The sequence below is a fragment of the Streptopelia decaocto genome (assembly GCF_964273445.1).
Source record: "Streptopelia decaocto genome assembly, chromosome: 3".
NCBI classification, from domain to species: Eukaryota; Metazoa; Chordata; class Aves; order Columbiformes; family Columbidae; genus Streptopelia; species Streptopelia decaocto.
Genome location: NC_138656.1, coordinates 72,898,177 through 72,914,489, shown reverse-complemented (window position 1 = coordinate 72,914,489; position 16,313 = coordinate 72,898,177). Strand labels below are relative to the sequence as shown.

Sequence of the window (16,313 nt, the reverse complement as noted above, 5' to 3'; positions counted from 1 at the left end):
CCTAAGACAGCAAAGACAGTTTTATTAGGCTGCAACCATGTGGTGATCTGTGTGAAACAAGCTCCAGATTCTGGTGATCATTCTGCTAATGCACCTGGGCACTGATGGCTAACGCAAGAGGCCAGTGGCCTGATGAACTCCCAGGACTGACCTCCCTCTTCCCTCTGGGAAGCAGAGTGATTTATTAGCAGGGAAACAGGCTGCACTTGTGTTTTTACTACCCATGGAAGTACTTGTTCTGTGAAGAGTAAAAACTTCAATCTCAAGTGCTGCAAACATCATAAACACCACGAATGTTTTAAAATAAAGCTGCACCTGCCTTTATTATTATCACTTTGGCACATGTCACCTCGAAGTGCTCAGCAAACACATTCTCATAGGCAAATGTACTGTTTTATCCCAGGGGTTGTTAATGAAGCTTTATTAGTAATGCTACTGAAGTACTTCACAATTATGCAAGTCATTTCTGCCCAGGGAAGATGCTCTTGGCTTCTCAGTTTATCTCATTAATTTCCACCTTCCTCTATGTGAACTACCACTCAATACTCACCGTTAAGCAATTTGTTTTCATACTGATATTAGAAAAACAAAGGGAAACAAAGACCCTCACGGAGGAAGTTTTTTCCCTAAAAATAGAGTATACAGAAGCACACCAACATGTAACAAACACACCTGAATGAAGTCTGTAATTTAAAAGACAACCTTGTTGCAGACTGTGTTGCATTTGTAGGGCTTTTGAAGCTAAGTGTCATGAAAGAATTTTCTGTCTTTTAAAGAGAGCACTTACCCAAGTGAATAGAGACGGCACTGCTTGCTTCGGATTCGATGAATGAGGCTAAACCTCTCATCAAGACAGACCGACCAGGGCTTCTTTGTGGTTTCAGAGTACCCTCCCGGGCTGTTCAGGTTCATTTGTTCGCAAGAAATCTGTTGAAATCAAAGCATGTTTCATTTTAAGATATGACTTTTAATTTGTTTTTAATTTGCCTTCTGGGGAAACAGCGGAAAGAAGAAAGATGTTAATTGGTTTCATTTAAATCTGATTGTCAATCTGATCCACAACTATGAAGATTTGATGATTTTTTTTTTTTTCCTTGTTCATCTGTTCTGCTTGGTGAAATGTAAGGCTTGCATAATCCCCTAGAGAGCAACACAGTTTGAAAAGCAAATAATTAAGCATTAGTAGTATATCCCAAAATCAATTTTCCTGAGAACGAGTTATTTCAGCATTAAAATGTTTATTTTTTTTTTTCTTTTCAAACCTTGGAATGGATTCTGCATCCTGAATCATGTTAAAGTAATGCCACGATTCTAGATTGCAATCACAAACTGCAGTGTCACTGTATATCTTGCCTAGAGCATCCTGGATCTCAGTTCCAGAAGGGATTTAATCATTACCCCAATATATCTGTTCTCCAACAACAAAGGGATTTAAGTAAGAGCTTAACTAAACAGAGGAATCAGAGGTGGAAAAAACAGTAGTGGAGACAAAACCAAGCTAAACATCAGTCCTGAACTGACTGTTCTCATCTCGCTCCTTCCTTCCTCTATAGCAAACCACCCAGGCTCAGCTCTTGGTTTTAGTCAAACTAAAAAGCACAGGTCTGGCCCCACCTAGACCTACACAAATGGAACAATTTTACACAGAGGTGAGAGTGAAAACTGGAATCCAGCCTCTGCTGTGGTAGGCACTCTCCACTATGTGCCTTATTATAAGTAAATAAAATTCTCACTTTTTAAGAAGCTAAGCTCTGAAAGATCATTATCTGGAGCATTATATCCAAAGAGCTGCACACTGCATTACCACCTCCCTGCTCCTGCTCAGCTCATAATTCCCACGGAAAAATTCATAAAAGCTAATATAGCATCTCTTCATGCTGCTCTCAGGATTCACTAAGTTTAAAGCAACGATTTGCACTGCACCCCACTACCCGTTTCCCTTCAGTCACATAATAATCAAGGAATAAATGGCATTGCAATAGCAAGCACTAATTTTAAGACACAGAAGAATAATGTGCTCTCTACAGAAAAGTAAGATTCGGCAGTGCTGGCACTTAATTGACTCGTGGTATTATGAGCAATTACAACACTCAGAATTTGGAGCAATTTTAATAGCTCTTGCTACTTAATAGCTCTTGCTATCAAAAATAAAAACCCCTGAACTCTGTCTTTAGCACCATTACCAGTCAGTTGAGTGATTTACAGACCCTGATGCACTAAGCTCACATCCTGTTCTGGGCTTCTACTCGCTACTGTCATGCAGACAATGGCACACATAGGTTGGTTCTTCTGTTCATTAGATACCAGCATTGGAAAAGCTTTTTCTGGCCACACCTCGACGCTGCTGACATGGCATCTCCCCCACTCAGCAGTTCGAGCTATTCTACACTAATGGCAAGGAGCTGAACTTGGGCACAGTAATTAGTAGACCCTTGCTCAGCAAACAAGGAAAATGAGATTCCATGCTCATCTAGATAAACAGGATCCCATTCCCAGAAGCGCTCATACCTGTCACAGTGTTATCCCATCAGTTATCAATCTTCTAACATCTGCCAAGTCAGCAACAAGAACTTCTCTCATTTTTTTGTTTTCACTTACGCTTGTCCCCCCCACCAGGGTCAGTTACTCTGGGAATGAAACTTCTCGATTAGTGTATCAGAAGCAATAAACTCTCTGCTAATTGATGTCCTTGTAGGCTTTGACCCAACTAGTGGAGTTTAGCAGCATCTGACACTGTTTATTAAGTCACTGAGATGAAGGATGTTTTCAGCTTAATATGCCTGCTGCAGTCTAAACTTCTTTACAACAAAACAAGCAGCTCTACACACATCTCCTGCTGTCTCCACACACACATCTTGCCTCCTGTCCTCTCCGTGCTGGCATAAGTGGAGGCAGAAATGTCATTTTCTTGAGCATTTAGCCTTGTGGTACCCACAAGCTGGAGGATAAACTCTGCTACCCTCCCAGTTACCACACCATCAGCACAGCAGCATATTTTTAGATGCGTTTCAAATGAATCTCATGTCTCAGCCTTGAAAGCATTGCATTAACAAAGAATTTCATATGTGAATGACATTTCAGTGACATTAGCACCTGAGGCTTTTTGCTGTTCTCCAATGTAAGCAGTGGTGCAGTTAAATCTGTATTCAAGGGTCAGTTGCTGACAGACCTGGGTACTGAAAGCAGCTGCCTTGTCAGAACTGTGGGCATCCAGCACCTTTTTCATTTATTATTACAGGAAATGCATGCATAAATGCTGTCATGCAGAAGTGGTGCCTCTGGTAAGACATGATGGCCCAGGTTCCATATATGCTGAACCCTGGAAGTTTCTATCAATGCAATCAGGATCTGGAAATGTCACCTTTGAAAAAGCACATAAAAACACTAGTTTTCCAGGTCATCATTTTTGACCTCAGAATATCAAGATTCTATTGATACCATTGGGGCAACTTCCCCAAGGGAGGGCCTTGTTCTCATTTTGCTGGGAACCTCAAAAGCATCCTTTTTAGCTAAAACAGGCCTGGTTATCACATTATTATTGAGAGGTTAGAGATTTTGAATATACAGTTATCCTGCTACAGAGTGCTATGCATTTTTTTGTGTCTGCAAGAGAATGAGAAAGAGAGAGAGAGAGGGAGTGGAACCACATCTGGAATTTCAGACATATCGTACTTCTGTCGGGACATGAACCCATCTAGAAATAAAAAGCAAGGAAATAATGTCTTCTTTCTACCCTGTGTTTTGATCTTTATGTTCCTGTTGACCATCACTGCTAGGTTCAGCAACTTTAGAAATTAAAGCAGTTTCAACATCATTTTGGTGTGAAGTTAATTCCTTACCTAAGTGGGAACAACCTGTGACAGGCAAACTGTTATCTAAATGGAGACTGAAATGAAAAACCTACCTGAGAAGTGCTAATGTACTTCAGGAACCTCAAGGCCTCATAGTTGAGGGAAGGAGTTGGACTTGCCCATGGTTGCAGTTCAATGTGCCATCTCACAGCCTGAAAAGCAAAACAAAACAAAAAACACCTTAAAAGAACAGCATTAATTTTCTCAGTACAAGCAAACAATGCAAGTGCTAATAAATTAAGGAGATTTCATTTCAAACAAAAGGAGTTTCCTAAGGGCTTGTCTACACATGAAAGTAATTTCAGAATAAAGTAGCGTTTGAACTACACTGAAAGAGCATTGAACTATGATTTATCATGACCACCTCTGAAAGCAGATGCAGGTAATTCAGAAAGAAAAGGCTCTTCATCCAGGATACAAGTCTCAACGCAGTTATACTAGGACACTCAAGTAAGACCTGGCTTGTAGAAAGGCATGAAGAAAACCAAGATCTGAATAAAAAATCCTATATCAAACCGCCTGAAAACACTGATATAATTTTAATGTCTATCGCATATCTCCGCTTGAATGTCCATGGGAACAACTTGGATTGCAAATACTAATTGCCAAAGGAAACCTCTGCAAACAACCTCTTTTTTAAAAATCTGGATTTGGTAGAAAAGCATGCTTCTTGCACTCTTTGAGAAAAGGCCGCTTCCTTTCCCACACTTGCCTGATGAGATACACCACAATTCTGTTTTCCTGAAAATAACATCAGCGAGGCTGTCAGTAGCCCTACCAGTCCTCATTTTCACAGCCCCAAGGAAGGAGCTTTGGTGGATGCTTTCTGCACTCCCTGTGAGGTCCCCCCAGCTCTGAACCTTGGGAATCCTGTCAGCTTTTCCAGCAACACCTCCCACACAGACAGAGTGGGACAGAAAAGGTCTTTCAGACACGTGCTTGCAGAGCAACAGGGCTCTGCACTCCCATCTGCGTCACCTTCTCCCAATTCTGCCTGCTTTTGTCACACCAGGAAGTTTAGACGTGTTATCTCTTGCCCTCAAGTAGATATAAATACAAGCACGGTGTTAAGTTGCACTAAATTAAGATTGATTCCTCATGACCCTTCATCTTGGGGCTCCATCACTCACTTCTATGGCTGGGCAGGTAGCATCAAGCTTCCCTTTAATCATCCCCAATTAACTGAGCTACCATAACAAAGAGGATGGGGTTTTTCCTCCATAGGTTCATGTTGACATTCAAGAAAATACCAAACAGAAACCTCATTCAGGATTCCCACAGGACCTTATTTCACATGAAGCCCTGGAAAACTTGGAAGTAGCAATTAACTGGAGGGGACAGAGGCAGATCAGAGCAGTGAGGTGCTGGGCCTCGCCAGAGAGGACAACCCCACCACTGGGTCAGTCTGCGGCACCAGGACAAGAACCAGTGCAGTGACAGTGGGGATCCTCTGACACCAGGAAGGAACGCAGGAAAGCAAAAGAGAAGGTGAAACTAGAAAAGAAAGATGATTAAAGGGGACCACCAGCACAGATGGAGTTTGCCTTGAGCTGATATCATGGATTGGTATTTTTGCAGCCTAAGTAAACATAGTCTGGAGTGAAGGTGAGGCAAGAGGTCTGTATGAGGTTTATTGCTCCTTTAGGGTTTGCTCTCTCCTTTATTATTTTAGTTTATTTTTTTAACTGTAAAGAGATGCTGAAAAGGACATTTGAGGGTTTTTTTTTTTCCCCCCACAAGCAGGCAAAAGCAGGATTTCCCACCCTGAAACTTGCTGCCTGCAGCAAATGTGGGCTCTAATACCCCAGGCAGCAGAAGGCTGGGAGCAAGTGAGCAAACAGGGTCTGCAGCAGCACATCCCTCTGACCCTCTGATTGCAGAAAGCAGCCTGGCAAGCAGCTAACAGCAGGAGCACAGGGGCACACCAGGGAGGGAAATGCCTGGAAACTTTCAGAACAAGTCACAGTTCACACGGCTGAATAACGTTTGCAATGACAGGAATGCTGCTGTTTCAACAGGCTTGAAAGCTGAAATGAAAATGAAGACTGACAATCATTTTCAGGCAAGAACCCCCCCCCAGACACTGAAACATCTGTGCTCAGTTATTCTGAAATCTTATTGTGTGAGAAGTAGCTCATTAAGCAAGGGAATTGCAGGGTGGCCATTGTGGCACCACTCAGCAAGAATTCCCTCTGCGCAGAGTTGATGGGGAAGAAAGAGAAAAAAAAAAAAAATCTCTATAATTAACCACGTGAATGAGGTTCTTTTTCAGCAGAGTGCAATATCAAAGAGCTACTGTGCCTTTCCCTCAGGTTCCTAAAGGTGACAAACTGCTTTTCCACTGTCTCCAAATGTATCAATAACACATGGCTATGAAGATAAAACCCCCAATGACTTAATAATGCAGTTTCACTTAAAAAAAGGGAAAAAAAATAACCTTTTATATAGTTTTCTAAATTTAGGAGTGCTACACAAATGCTGCTTTTGTGATTGAGATCAGACCTGAGCTCCTGTTTGACAGCAATGCTTTTTAATAGCTTCTCAAACTTCATACTTGGTTCCTGGCTCCTTACTAAGCAGCAGCCCACTTCCATGCACTAACGAATACATTAGATAGGTCTGTTCCTAACACCTACTAAACACCCCTATGGGGCACCTGCATTACAGTAAGATTCCTAGACCATGAACAAGGTCAAAATCCAGCACCTCTCCTGGACCAGGTACATCCTCCCAGCAGGTAACTCACTGGTGTCAATGATGTGGCCTGGGTATACTCAGGACTCACAAAATATCCTCTTGAAGAAGCCACTCCTATGTACATTGGTATGCTTTCTTTATAGTTTTTCAGGGAATTTTCAGCCTGTTCCATCGCATTTCCATGTAAGCCTTCTCAAACTCTACAGGTAAAATGCACCAACTGCTTTGTTAATATCACATTTATTCCTGATAAACACATGTTCCTTATTTTTAGGAGTTTTTCCTAGACTTTAAAATTTTATTTCCTCAAAGCAAACCTGACTGTGGCATCATGACTTTGATCTTCTCACTTCTCTCACAGAAACCTCTAGAATAAATAACCAAGAGCAAGTCCCTGTGGCTGCTGTACAAAACAGGCTGAGAAGCTGCTCCTTTCACAGGAGACTTCTATGGCAAGTATATGAGAGGAGCAGAGGAGGTGTTACGGTCCATATTATGCATCTTTGGATATGAAATTCAAACAAGGTCACCCAGGAGGAGCCAGCAAACTAGTTCAGACATCCTGCATCTCTGGCTATCGCCACTGGTGTGCTGTCTCCCTGCGGTAAGGACACATCTGACAAGACACCATGACTGTGTTTTCCAAACACCGATGTATCCTGGTTCCACAATATAAAGAGATGAAAGTACCTGGAAAGTGACAATGCCACATAAAAAAATATATATATACTACTGAATATCTTGAAGTATCCCTATATTTATACTGTTTTGCTTATAGACACCTTACCTGAAATTAGCATCGTAAGAAAAACCAGTCTTCAGCAAGAAGACTGGTAGTGGTCAGACACTGACTGCAGCTACCCCAGAAGCATAACAGATACCTAGAAAGTGTTGTCCAGAACAAAGTGTAAATTTTCACCAGATGAGATAACTACAGAGCAAAGAAAATCTTAAGGCAATGATATTGCTTTGTTAGGAAAACCCAGATACATCTGAAGGTCTGACTTCTTTCCAGGTACTTCACACTAAAGGATAAGGACTGATGCTTCCATCAGACCAGTTTGACAATAATCCACAGCGACTTTTCCCTGGAGACCATTCCTTTCTATATTTTTCCCCCTCAACAGCCATCTATGATAGTCATCTGATAATCCCTTAATAATCTGTAGGATACATATGGCATCATTTGTCCTAAAAACCTGAAATAATAAGAAGTCTAAATCAGCATGTTCAAATGGCTCACAAACTAGCAGGTATAAAATTGCAGGTTTGCAAAATTTCTGGCTTTCCTAGCATAAGCTTGAACACAGAAGTATTAATCATTAAATTCTTTCCAGATCAATTGTACAGTTTCAGTGCACTCATTCAATCAGCCTGACCTCTCCCTTCCCTTCTATTTACATTTGAAAGGGAATTAGTAAGTTTAGTAAGTTTTCCACATTTCTGGGTTTTTTTTTTTTTTTTTTTTTTTTTTAAATTCGGTAATGTTTTTTCCCCTCCTTTAAATCTCCTTCCTTTTTAGCAGCTGTTCAAAGACAGAAACATATTAGCCATGTTTATAAACAAAAATTTGGGAATCTCATTGCCCTGCCAAGCAGTCTGTTGCTTCCAATGACGAAACAAAACACTTGTCAATACATACACAGCTGTCTTAAGGGAAAAATATAAAATCCTCTCATTAAACTGTGCAACAATATTTTTTTTTTTTACATTTGAGGCAGGATGAAATGTGACCAGAAAGCACTTATGGCAATAAACTCCATCAATAAACATAAATATTTGCTATCCATAGAAACAAGTGACATACGCATTATCTCCAACCATTCTGGCAGTACTCTGTGTATCACCATGCTCACCCCTTTTGCAAGGGTACAGCGGAACAGAGTTTGCTCATGGGTGATATTTTGCAAGGGTTTAATTGCTTTAAAATGCAATGAGTGGGATTCCAATAGCCAAATTTGAGACATCTACATGGCAAATATATGTTTACTGGACTGCATTCCCAAACACTGGCCCTTATGAGAGTAGACTGGCCCCAGGGCTTGACCATCATTTTCTTTGGACTCCCTCTGGAGTTCCAGTGGTCCTAAACATATTATTTTCTGGTTTGTTTCCCCACCCCTCCCACCTCCCCAATCCAAAAGTACCCTAAATAGTTTAAGCAGCATGTTGCAGCCCACTTGAGTACCGGCTTTGCCTCACGAGGGACATGCAACAAGTGCAAAGCCTGCTGAGATGAGTGGGAGGGCTGCTGAGGGTGGAGACAGCCAAATCTGGCACGTTGCACCTCTCGCTGATGACACGGAGCAGCTCCAGCAGCAAACGATCCCTCCTGAACACCCACGTTTACTTTCAGGGGCCATTAGCTGGTAGACTCCGAGGGAGACCTTGGAGTGAAGAAACATTCCTGAAGTGAGGGCAACTAGGGACCAAGCTCCCACAGTGGGCTGGGGAGCTACATTATTTGACAGGACAGAGCTGTTTAAGGGTGTGATTCACCTCACTAGAAAGCAGACGTCTAAAATAAGTAAGATGAGTCATACGCTGGAAATGTCCACGTCTCTCTGTGACATGCAAAGGAGGCCTGGAGGATGGGCTCAGACACACCTACACCATAGACACTCAGGGTCCCAGAAAAGGAATCCCAGACCAGAATATCATACATGCCACACAGCAAAGACCCTTGCATATTAGAGGGCTGAGCCTGCTCTTTAGTTGTGAGCCTCAAGCAATGCTTAATTGCACTTCATTCTTCAGCAGGGTTCAATAACTCCAAATGTTTTATGTTTGGAGCAGCAATACGTGGCAAAAGTAAAACAAACTCCACCTCAAAGCAGAGGTTTCAATAGGAAAGAACAAGTATGCCTCGGCAAAGAGCTCCTTGAGAAAGGCCAATTCATAAGCTCCACTTTAGCTAAATGTAATCAGCATCATGCAGAGGGCTCACAAGAGGTACACCCATAAAAACATGCTACATTACTTCGTTAATTTAGAAGTAGCAGGGCCATGCACAGGCTCAGTAATCTGTAATTTTAAATACAGGCTTATAAAGTGACTGTGACTCATATTTAGTTTTTTTCATGGCTGGCTTTATAGGTTCCTCATCGATACATGTCTAAACTGTTTCTTTCTCTTTTTTCCTTCTTTTTTCTTACTATTGTTTTCTGTTTTTCTTTGCAGCTTGGCCTTCTTAAACATATGAGTTTTTGCTTAAGAAGCCCTATTTCAGAAGTTGTTACAAGCACTCTTGCTCTGTAACACATGCACATACTGACAAGAAACCAGTGGTTTCCCTCTGAGGGCATTGGGAGCATCACAGGGAAATGCAGCTGACACCTTGTCCTGCAGCTACCTAAACTGAGAACAGTCAAAACTTCACATGCTGCACAAAGTCCATGATGAACCAGAAAAATAATACAGGAAATGTTCTATTTTTCTTTCTGAACTGATCTAGAGCAGAGGCATCTCTGACAACACTGCACACAAGCACACAGCCACCTTTGTACCCAGCCACCACAGGATTGTTCCGTCCTCTGCACGTGTCAGGTTGCTGCAGTGGAACAAGCAGGTCACATCAGGAGTCCCTCCCACAGGTGAACCCCGGTGCTGTAAAACCACAGCGTGTTATAGAATCACAGGTGGTTTGGGGTTGGAAGAGACCTCTAAAGATCAGCTAGTCCAAGCCCCCACTATTGGTAGGGACACCTTCCACTAGGCCAGGCTGCTCAAAGCCCCATTCAGTCTGGCCTTGAATGCTTCCAGGGATGGGGCATCCACAGCTTCTCTGTGCAGCTTGGTCCAGTGTCTCAACACCTTCAATGTAAAAAAATTGCTTCCTTATGTCCAACCTAAACCTACTCTCCTTCAGTCGGAAACAATGGCCCCTTGTCCTGTCACTACAGGGCCTGGTAAAAAGTCCATCTCTGTCTTTTGTATTAGTTCCCTTCAAGTACTGAAAGGCTGCAATAAGGTCTCCTCAGAGCATTCTAACTAAACAACCCCAACTCTCTCAGCCTGTCTTCATAGGGGAGGTGTTCCATCCCTTTGACCATCTTTGTGGCCCTTCTCTGGACTCACTCCAACAGGTCCACACCTTTGTTGTGCTGGGGCCCTCAGATCTGGATGCAGTACTCCAGGCAGTGTTTCACCAGAGTGAAGTAGAGGGGAGAACCACCTCACTCAACCTGCTGACTACACTGCTTCTTATGCAGCCCAGGATAGGGTTGGCTTTCTGGGCTGCAAGAGCACATTGCCAGCTCATGTCCAGTTTTTCATCCACCACTATCCACATTGCCAGCTCATGTCCAGTTTTTCATCCACCACTATCCACAAGCCCCTTTCCACAGAGCTGTTCTCAATCCATTCATCCACCAGTCTATATTTGCCCTGACCCAGGTGCAGGAACATACACCTGGCCTTGTTGAACTTCATGAGGGTCACATGGGCCTACTGCTCAAGCCTGTCAAGGTTCCTCTGGATGGCATCCCTTCCCTCCAGCAAATCAACTGCACCACTCAGCTTGGTGTCATCTGCAAACACGCTGAGGGTGCATTCAATCCCACTATGTCACTGATGAAGATATGAAGTAGTGTGGGTTCCAGTATCGACCCTTGATGGACACCACTCATTACAGGTTTCCACTTGGACACCAAACCATTGACCATAACTCTTTGAATGCAGCCATCCAGCCAATTCCTTTCCCATCTAACAGTCAATTCATCAAACCCGTATCTCTCCAATTTAAAGGTAAGACTGTTATGGAGGACTGTGTCAAAGACCTTACAGAATTCCAAGCAGATGACATCTGTAGCTTGTCCGCTGATGCAGTCACTCCATCATAGAAGGCCACTAAATTAGTCAGGTATGACTTGTTCTTGGTGAAGCCATGCTGGCTGCCCCTAATCACCTCCCTGTCTTCAGTAAGTTTTGACATATCTTCCAGGAGTATCTGATCCATAATCTCATCCAAAGATTTGATCACAGAACATCAGGCTGAGGAACAATAGCCTTGTGCCAAGACAAGCAAGCAACATAATACATACAGTCAGGCTCTCCCATGCAGCAAGGCAACTTACCATATTAAATCCTGCCTATGGAAACCAGCCCTGTGATAAGAGCACTTTCTGCATTAGTAATTGGGCGTCTTCAATTTAAATGAGTCTTCAACACAACTTGCACATGAAGAATAACTAGAGGTGCTTCTATGTCTGGACGCTTGTGCTTTATTATACTGAAGAGGGAACTTCTAGGATGCACTTAACTCTCCCTTAGCTCCTCGCTCTCCGTACATCACCTCATTCAAGCCTCCACAGTCCAGCATACATTTGTCTGCCCAGGAGCAGGATGCGACTGCTGTGAGAGCCAACTTATGCAGCTCTGAGTATCACCCAGAGGGATTTGCTTGAGAGTAGTTTATCAGCATTTGTTTCCCAAGGCTACAGTTTGCACTAGAAGTAAAATTCTTATGCTTAGCAGGAGGAAAAAAAAAACCCAACAAAATCAAAACAACAAAAAACAACACAGAGCACTTCTCAAATGCGAAGTTTTACATTGAAATGAAGAAAACAATTTTCTTACTTCAGTTCTCATTAGGAAAGCTTTGAGCTAGTGCACAGTAATTGAACCCAAAAGATTCTTTACCCTTGTAGAGAAAAATCAGTCTGAACATGCATACATAATAACCTCTGCAAAGGCAGCAATCATGAAGCATTTCACCTCTGCTCTCCTTTTGTTAATATTCATGTTTATTTTCTGCTCCTTTTGCTTCTGATTTCCCATCTGATGGTACGAAATTGAGCCACATGTATACAAATTACAGCTCTTGCGTTCATGAGGGAACCGTTGGCCTAACCTGCCAGCAAGCCACACCAGCGACCTCAATGCAAAACACCAACCCCTTTGATGCCCTGGGAGGTTGAGTGTTTCACACACAGAGTCCATGGTCAAGCTCTCTCCAACTCTACCCTGAGTTTTGCATCTTCTCTCTCAAACACGCGTCTCACGTGATAAAGCACACACAGAGAAAAAGGATGCTTGGCACCAACTTCAACAGAATTTCTATCACTTTAAGAATTAGGAAATGGTTTTGGAGAAACAAACGAGCCCTTTCCAAACCTAATATGATGCTGCCAGATCTGCAGAGGATTTTAGGTGACTAATGTGCCACTAAATTCAAATAAAATTCTGACTTTCATAGGAAATGGGTATTGGGAACCAGCTTACCCGCTTTAAATGAGCCATTGTAGCTACCCTCTGTAAATTCATCAGTAGACCTGGACTTCAGCAACTAATGTGCATCACACTGGGTGCAGGTTTGTGACTTGCAGAAAGCGCATATTTCAGAACACTTGCCAAAATATTAATTTGTAGGTATTTATGAATTCAGAAAGCTCTGCATCTAATTTATTAATTATATAGCATTACTACCACCCTTCGCTACCTCAGAGGAATGGAAAATAAACCGACTGCAACTGAAGGCTCTGGGGGTCTCTGCAGAGGTAGGAAAGGGCAGTGTTGCACTGGAAAACCCTCCTTGGACCTTCAGAGGTCAATGAAGACTGACAGCTCTGTAGCTGGAAATCCAAGCAACATCACAGGGAAATATACAATTTTTTAAAAGAGAGATTGATCTTACTTTGCTAAGAGACACACAGGTTTAAAAACAGTTGAGTGGGTTTTCTTTTTTATGGTAAAAAAAAATAAAATAAATAATTGAGTAGCTGCATTCCAGTGCTATCCAGAGGCTGACAGCATGGTAATTTATACCTGATGGAGATAAAACCAAGAGTCAGAACAGATTGAAATTTATGGAAGCAAATTCTCGAAACTGCTTAAGCTCAATCAGCTGAATTATCTCCAGTGCCTGCCTGCCTTTTCCAGCACTTAAGGATAACAGCAAGAAACAGGTACAGCAACTACTGGTCACTGCTTGTCAAATTCAGACTTCAGCTAAGCAGAGGCAAGACCACAGTTTTAATGTGCATTCGTAACTGCTTGAAATGAAGTGCTTTGGTTGAGAAAACATGGGAAATGTCATCATCCATACAAGAGAAAAAAAACATTTTCCTCTAGGTTGACTTCATTGCAATATTCAAACCAGAGCATACAAACAAAATTCATCAGTAAATACTCAGCTAGCCAGAGAAACAGAGTTTATTTTGTGCAAATTCCAGCACTCTAATTGTGATTTATAGATAGGGCTGTCTCTGGCAGCCTGTCCACTGACTTCAGCAGGCTCTGCTTGAGACTAAGAACTGGGGAAAAAGACGGTGCTTTAAAGTAAAACGTAATGCTTTCACACAAATAAGAGCATTTCACACTTGTGCAGCCTTCTCTCTCATCCAAGTGGAGTGCTAATGTCTGAACAGAAATGGTCCACCAAACCTTCTAGCCTAAAGGGAGATCTGAAGCATCAAAAAATGCTTTCCCCTTCATCTGTCCCTCCTGGGCAAGGACCAGGATGACTTTCCACGCCCAGGGAGCAGGAAAGGGCAGTATTTGTCACTACGCATCTATAATAATATAAAGAAAGTAAACATTAATTCTTACCCAAGGCTGAGTGACTTCTACAAGTATTTAGATTTCATAATATAAAGCCTAAGGTAGATAGAAAATATTCACAATAGGTACCAAGGGGCTTCCATCCCTCCAACCCACCATCAGTTCACTTGATCACACTGGGTTTTAGAGGATACCCAAGTAAGACTTAAAAAGCCAAGCTTCACTTTCTTCAACTCCTTATTTCATGCAAGCATTAGTTAATAAAACAAGGTAATGGAACTCCACATAAGGAAATATATACCAGCTTTTTTTAAAAAAAAATATACTAGCTAGTTGTCTAGAAACATCCTCTCTTTCTTGTTTTTAATATGATTGTGGATTACTGCCATTGGTCTAGAGCTAGGTAAAAGTCTTCCAAGCAAAACAGAACTATGTTGGGAAATGAGTTCTCCATGTCTAGAAAGGGAACAAGAGCTGGCTTACAAGTTGTTAGGATTTTAAGTACAAGATGATACATTTCTTTTCCAATTTATAAAGAAGAAAAACCAAGCTCATTTCAAAGCACACAATTTTGAAAAATATATTGTTCAAGACAAGTATAGAAGCAAGTATCATATGCCCATAGAGGATGGGCTTGGGGAAATATACACCATCCTCTTCAGTTGAGGACATTTTCCAATGTATTATTACTAATTCTGAGTATTATACAGAATATAGTACTGAATGGCTACATGGTTTGACCCTGAACTCCTGATGTACCCAGAATTCCCACAGACTTTATAATGAATAATAATTGCAAGATCAAACCATTAACCAAGACATTTAACTAAGAAGCAGCACACCAGCTCAGCAGCAGCAAATTGACAGATAATTGCTTCTTGCTTCATTTTCTCAAAAGATCGAGGGGAAAGAAACAAGATGCCACTGCCTTGCTCTATTCAGGATGAAACAAAGTTCACTTTGGAAGTTTCAGTGCCGCAGAACAACCATGAGGAAAGCTCAAAGAGACATGACATCAGTGTAACAAATCCTATTCTTCCTTTGTTTTTTTTCAGGCAGCTCCTACCCTGCAGCATTCATCTCTGGGATAAATCTCGATCCTCCATTAGCGCAGGCAACTCTGCAGGGAGTAGGGACGATTTCAAACTGATTATCATTTTTAAGCTTCTGAGTGGCAAGTATTATTTAACATTACATGCTGTATCAATCTCTTCCCCCTAGCATTTCTAACACTGTCTCTTTGTGAAATATGAAAGAGGATGCTAAATAAAGGGCACCAACTTTGAAGCTCCCAGTTAATTATTTGACTTAGCTAGCTGCTAGGAGAGGAATGAGGAAGAGGGCTGGGGATGGATGGGGCAAAGGGAGGGATGCTAAAGCAGCGATAGTGACTCTACAATATCAGTGTGCATTGGTTCTAACATGCATTTGTTCTAGCATCATTTTCAACAGCATACGCTTCTCAACCAGGCCCAGCCCTGATATTTGCTTGCTTTTCACCTAGGTTAATTTTCCCCAGCAGATCACCCTGTCAACATTAAAAAAAACCAACAACAACACCACAAACAAAACACACACAAAACCACAAAAAAACAAAACAAAACAAACACACACCACCACCACACACCACAAAACAACTACAACTTATTACCACATCAAAAGTGACAGCACGAATGCAGAGCATCAACTATTTCGCAATACCTCTAAAGAGAGATAAATTGCCTAACTGGTTCTTTCCAGGCCTTTTTTGATAAAGCTCTCAAGGCCCACGAAGTTTGTTTTCCACACCCCAAGAAAGGCAGGGGGTTCAATTCCTTTAGTCTGCAAGAGCCACAAGGTCAGTCCTGGAAACAACCCAGAATTTTGTCACTTCCAGAATAACCTATAGCAAATGCACCTGAAGCTGTACCTGAAATCCATCAGAAAGTAGAACCTGCAGTGAACATGTCACTTGTTCAATCAGCTGTTGGTTAGCTCTTTCTGCAACACACATGTAAACCTAGAGGTTTTGCACCTAAAACCCAAGGCAGCTAGCTTGACCTGAAAATCCTAAGTGACTTCAGAATCCAACAGCTCACTGAAAAGTCCTCCTGGTCCTATATTCCCAAGATGAAAGAAGCTTCCGTGGCATGACAGGGAAAAAGTGGCAGCAGAAAAGACACTCCTGACAAGGGATCCCCAGATTTGGGATTTGCAAAGCCAAACAGTTCTCTGGTACTGACTTTCAAAGAACACTGCAAAGCCATTTTATTCCCATTTGCAGAG

At 42.0% G+C, this 16,313-nt stretch overlaps 1 protein-coding gene across 1 annotated transcript in view; it reads right to left on the bottom strand.

Annotated features, from left to right (window-relative positions):
* METTL24 (methyltransferase like 24) overlaps positions 1-16,313 on the bottom strand; it is a 49,654-nt gene that overhangs the window by 23,762 nt on the left and 9,579 nt on the right. Inside the window, exons 2-3 of the mRNA XM_082049307.1 lie at positions 3,905-4,003; positions 788-927 (exon numbers count right to left, since the gene is read on the bottom strand). Of these exons, the coding sequence (XP_081905433.1) occupies positions 788-927; positions 3,905-4,003 (239 nt within the window). The remainder of the gene's footprint in view (positions 1-787; positions 928-3,904; positions 4,004-16,313) is intronic.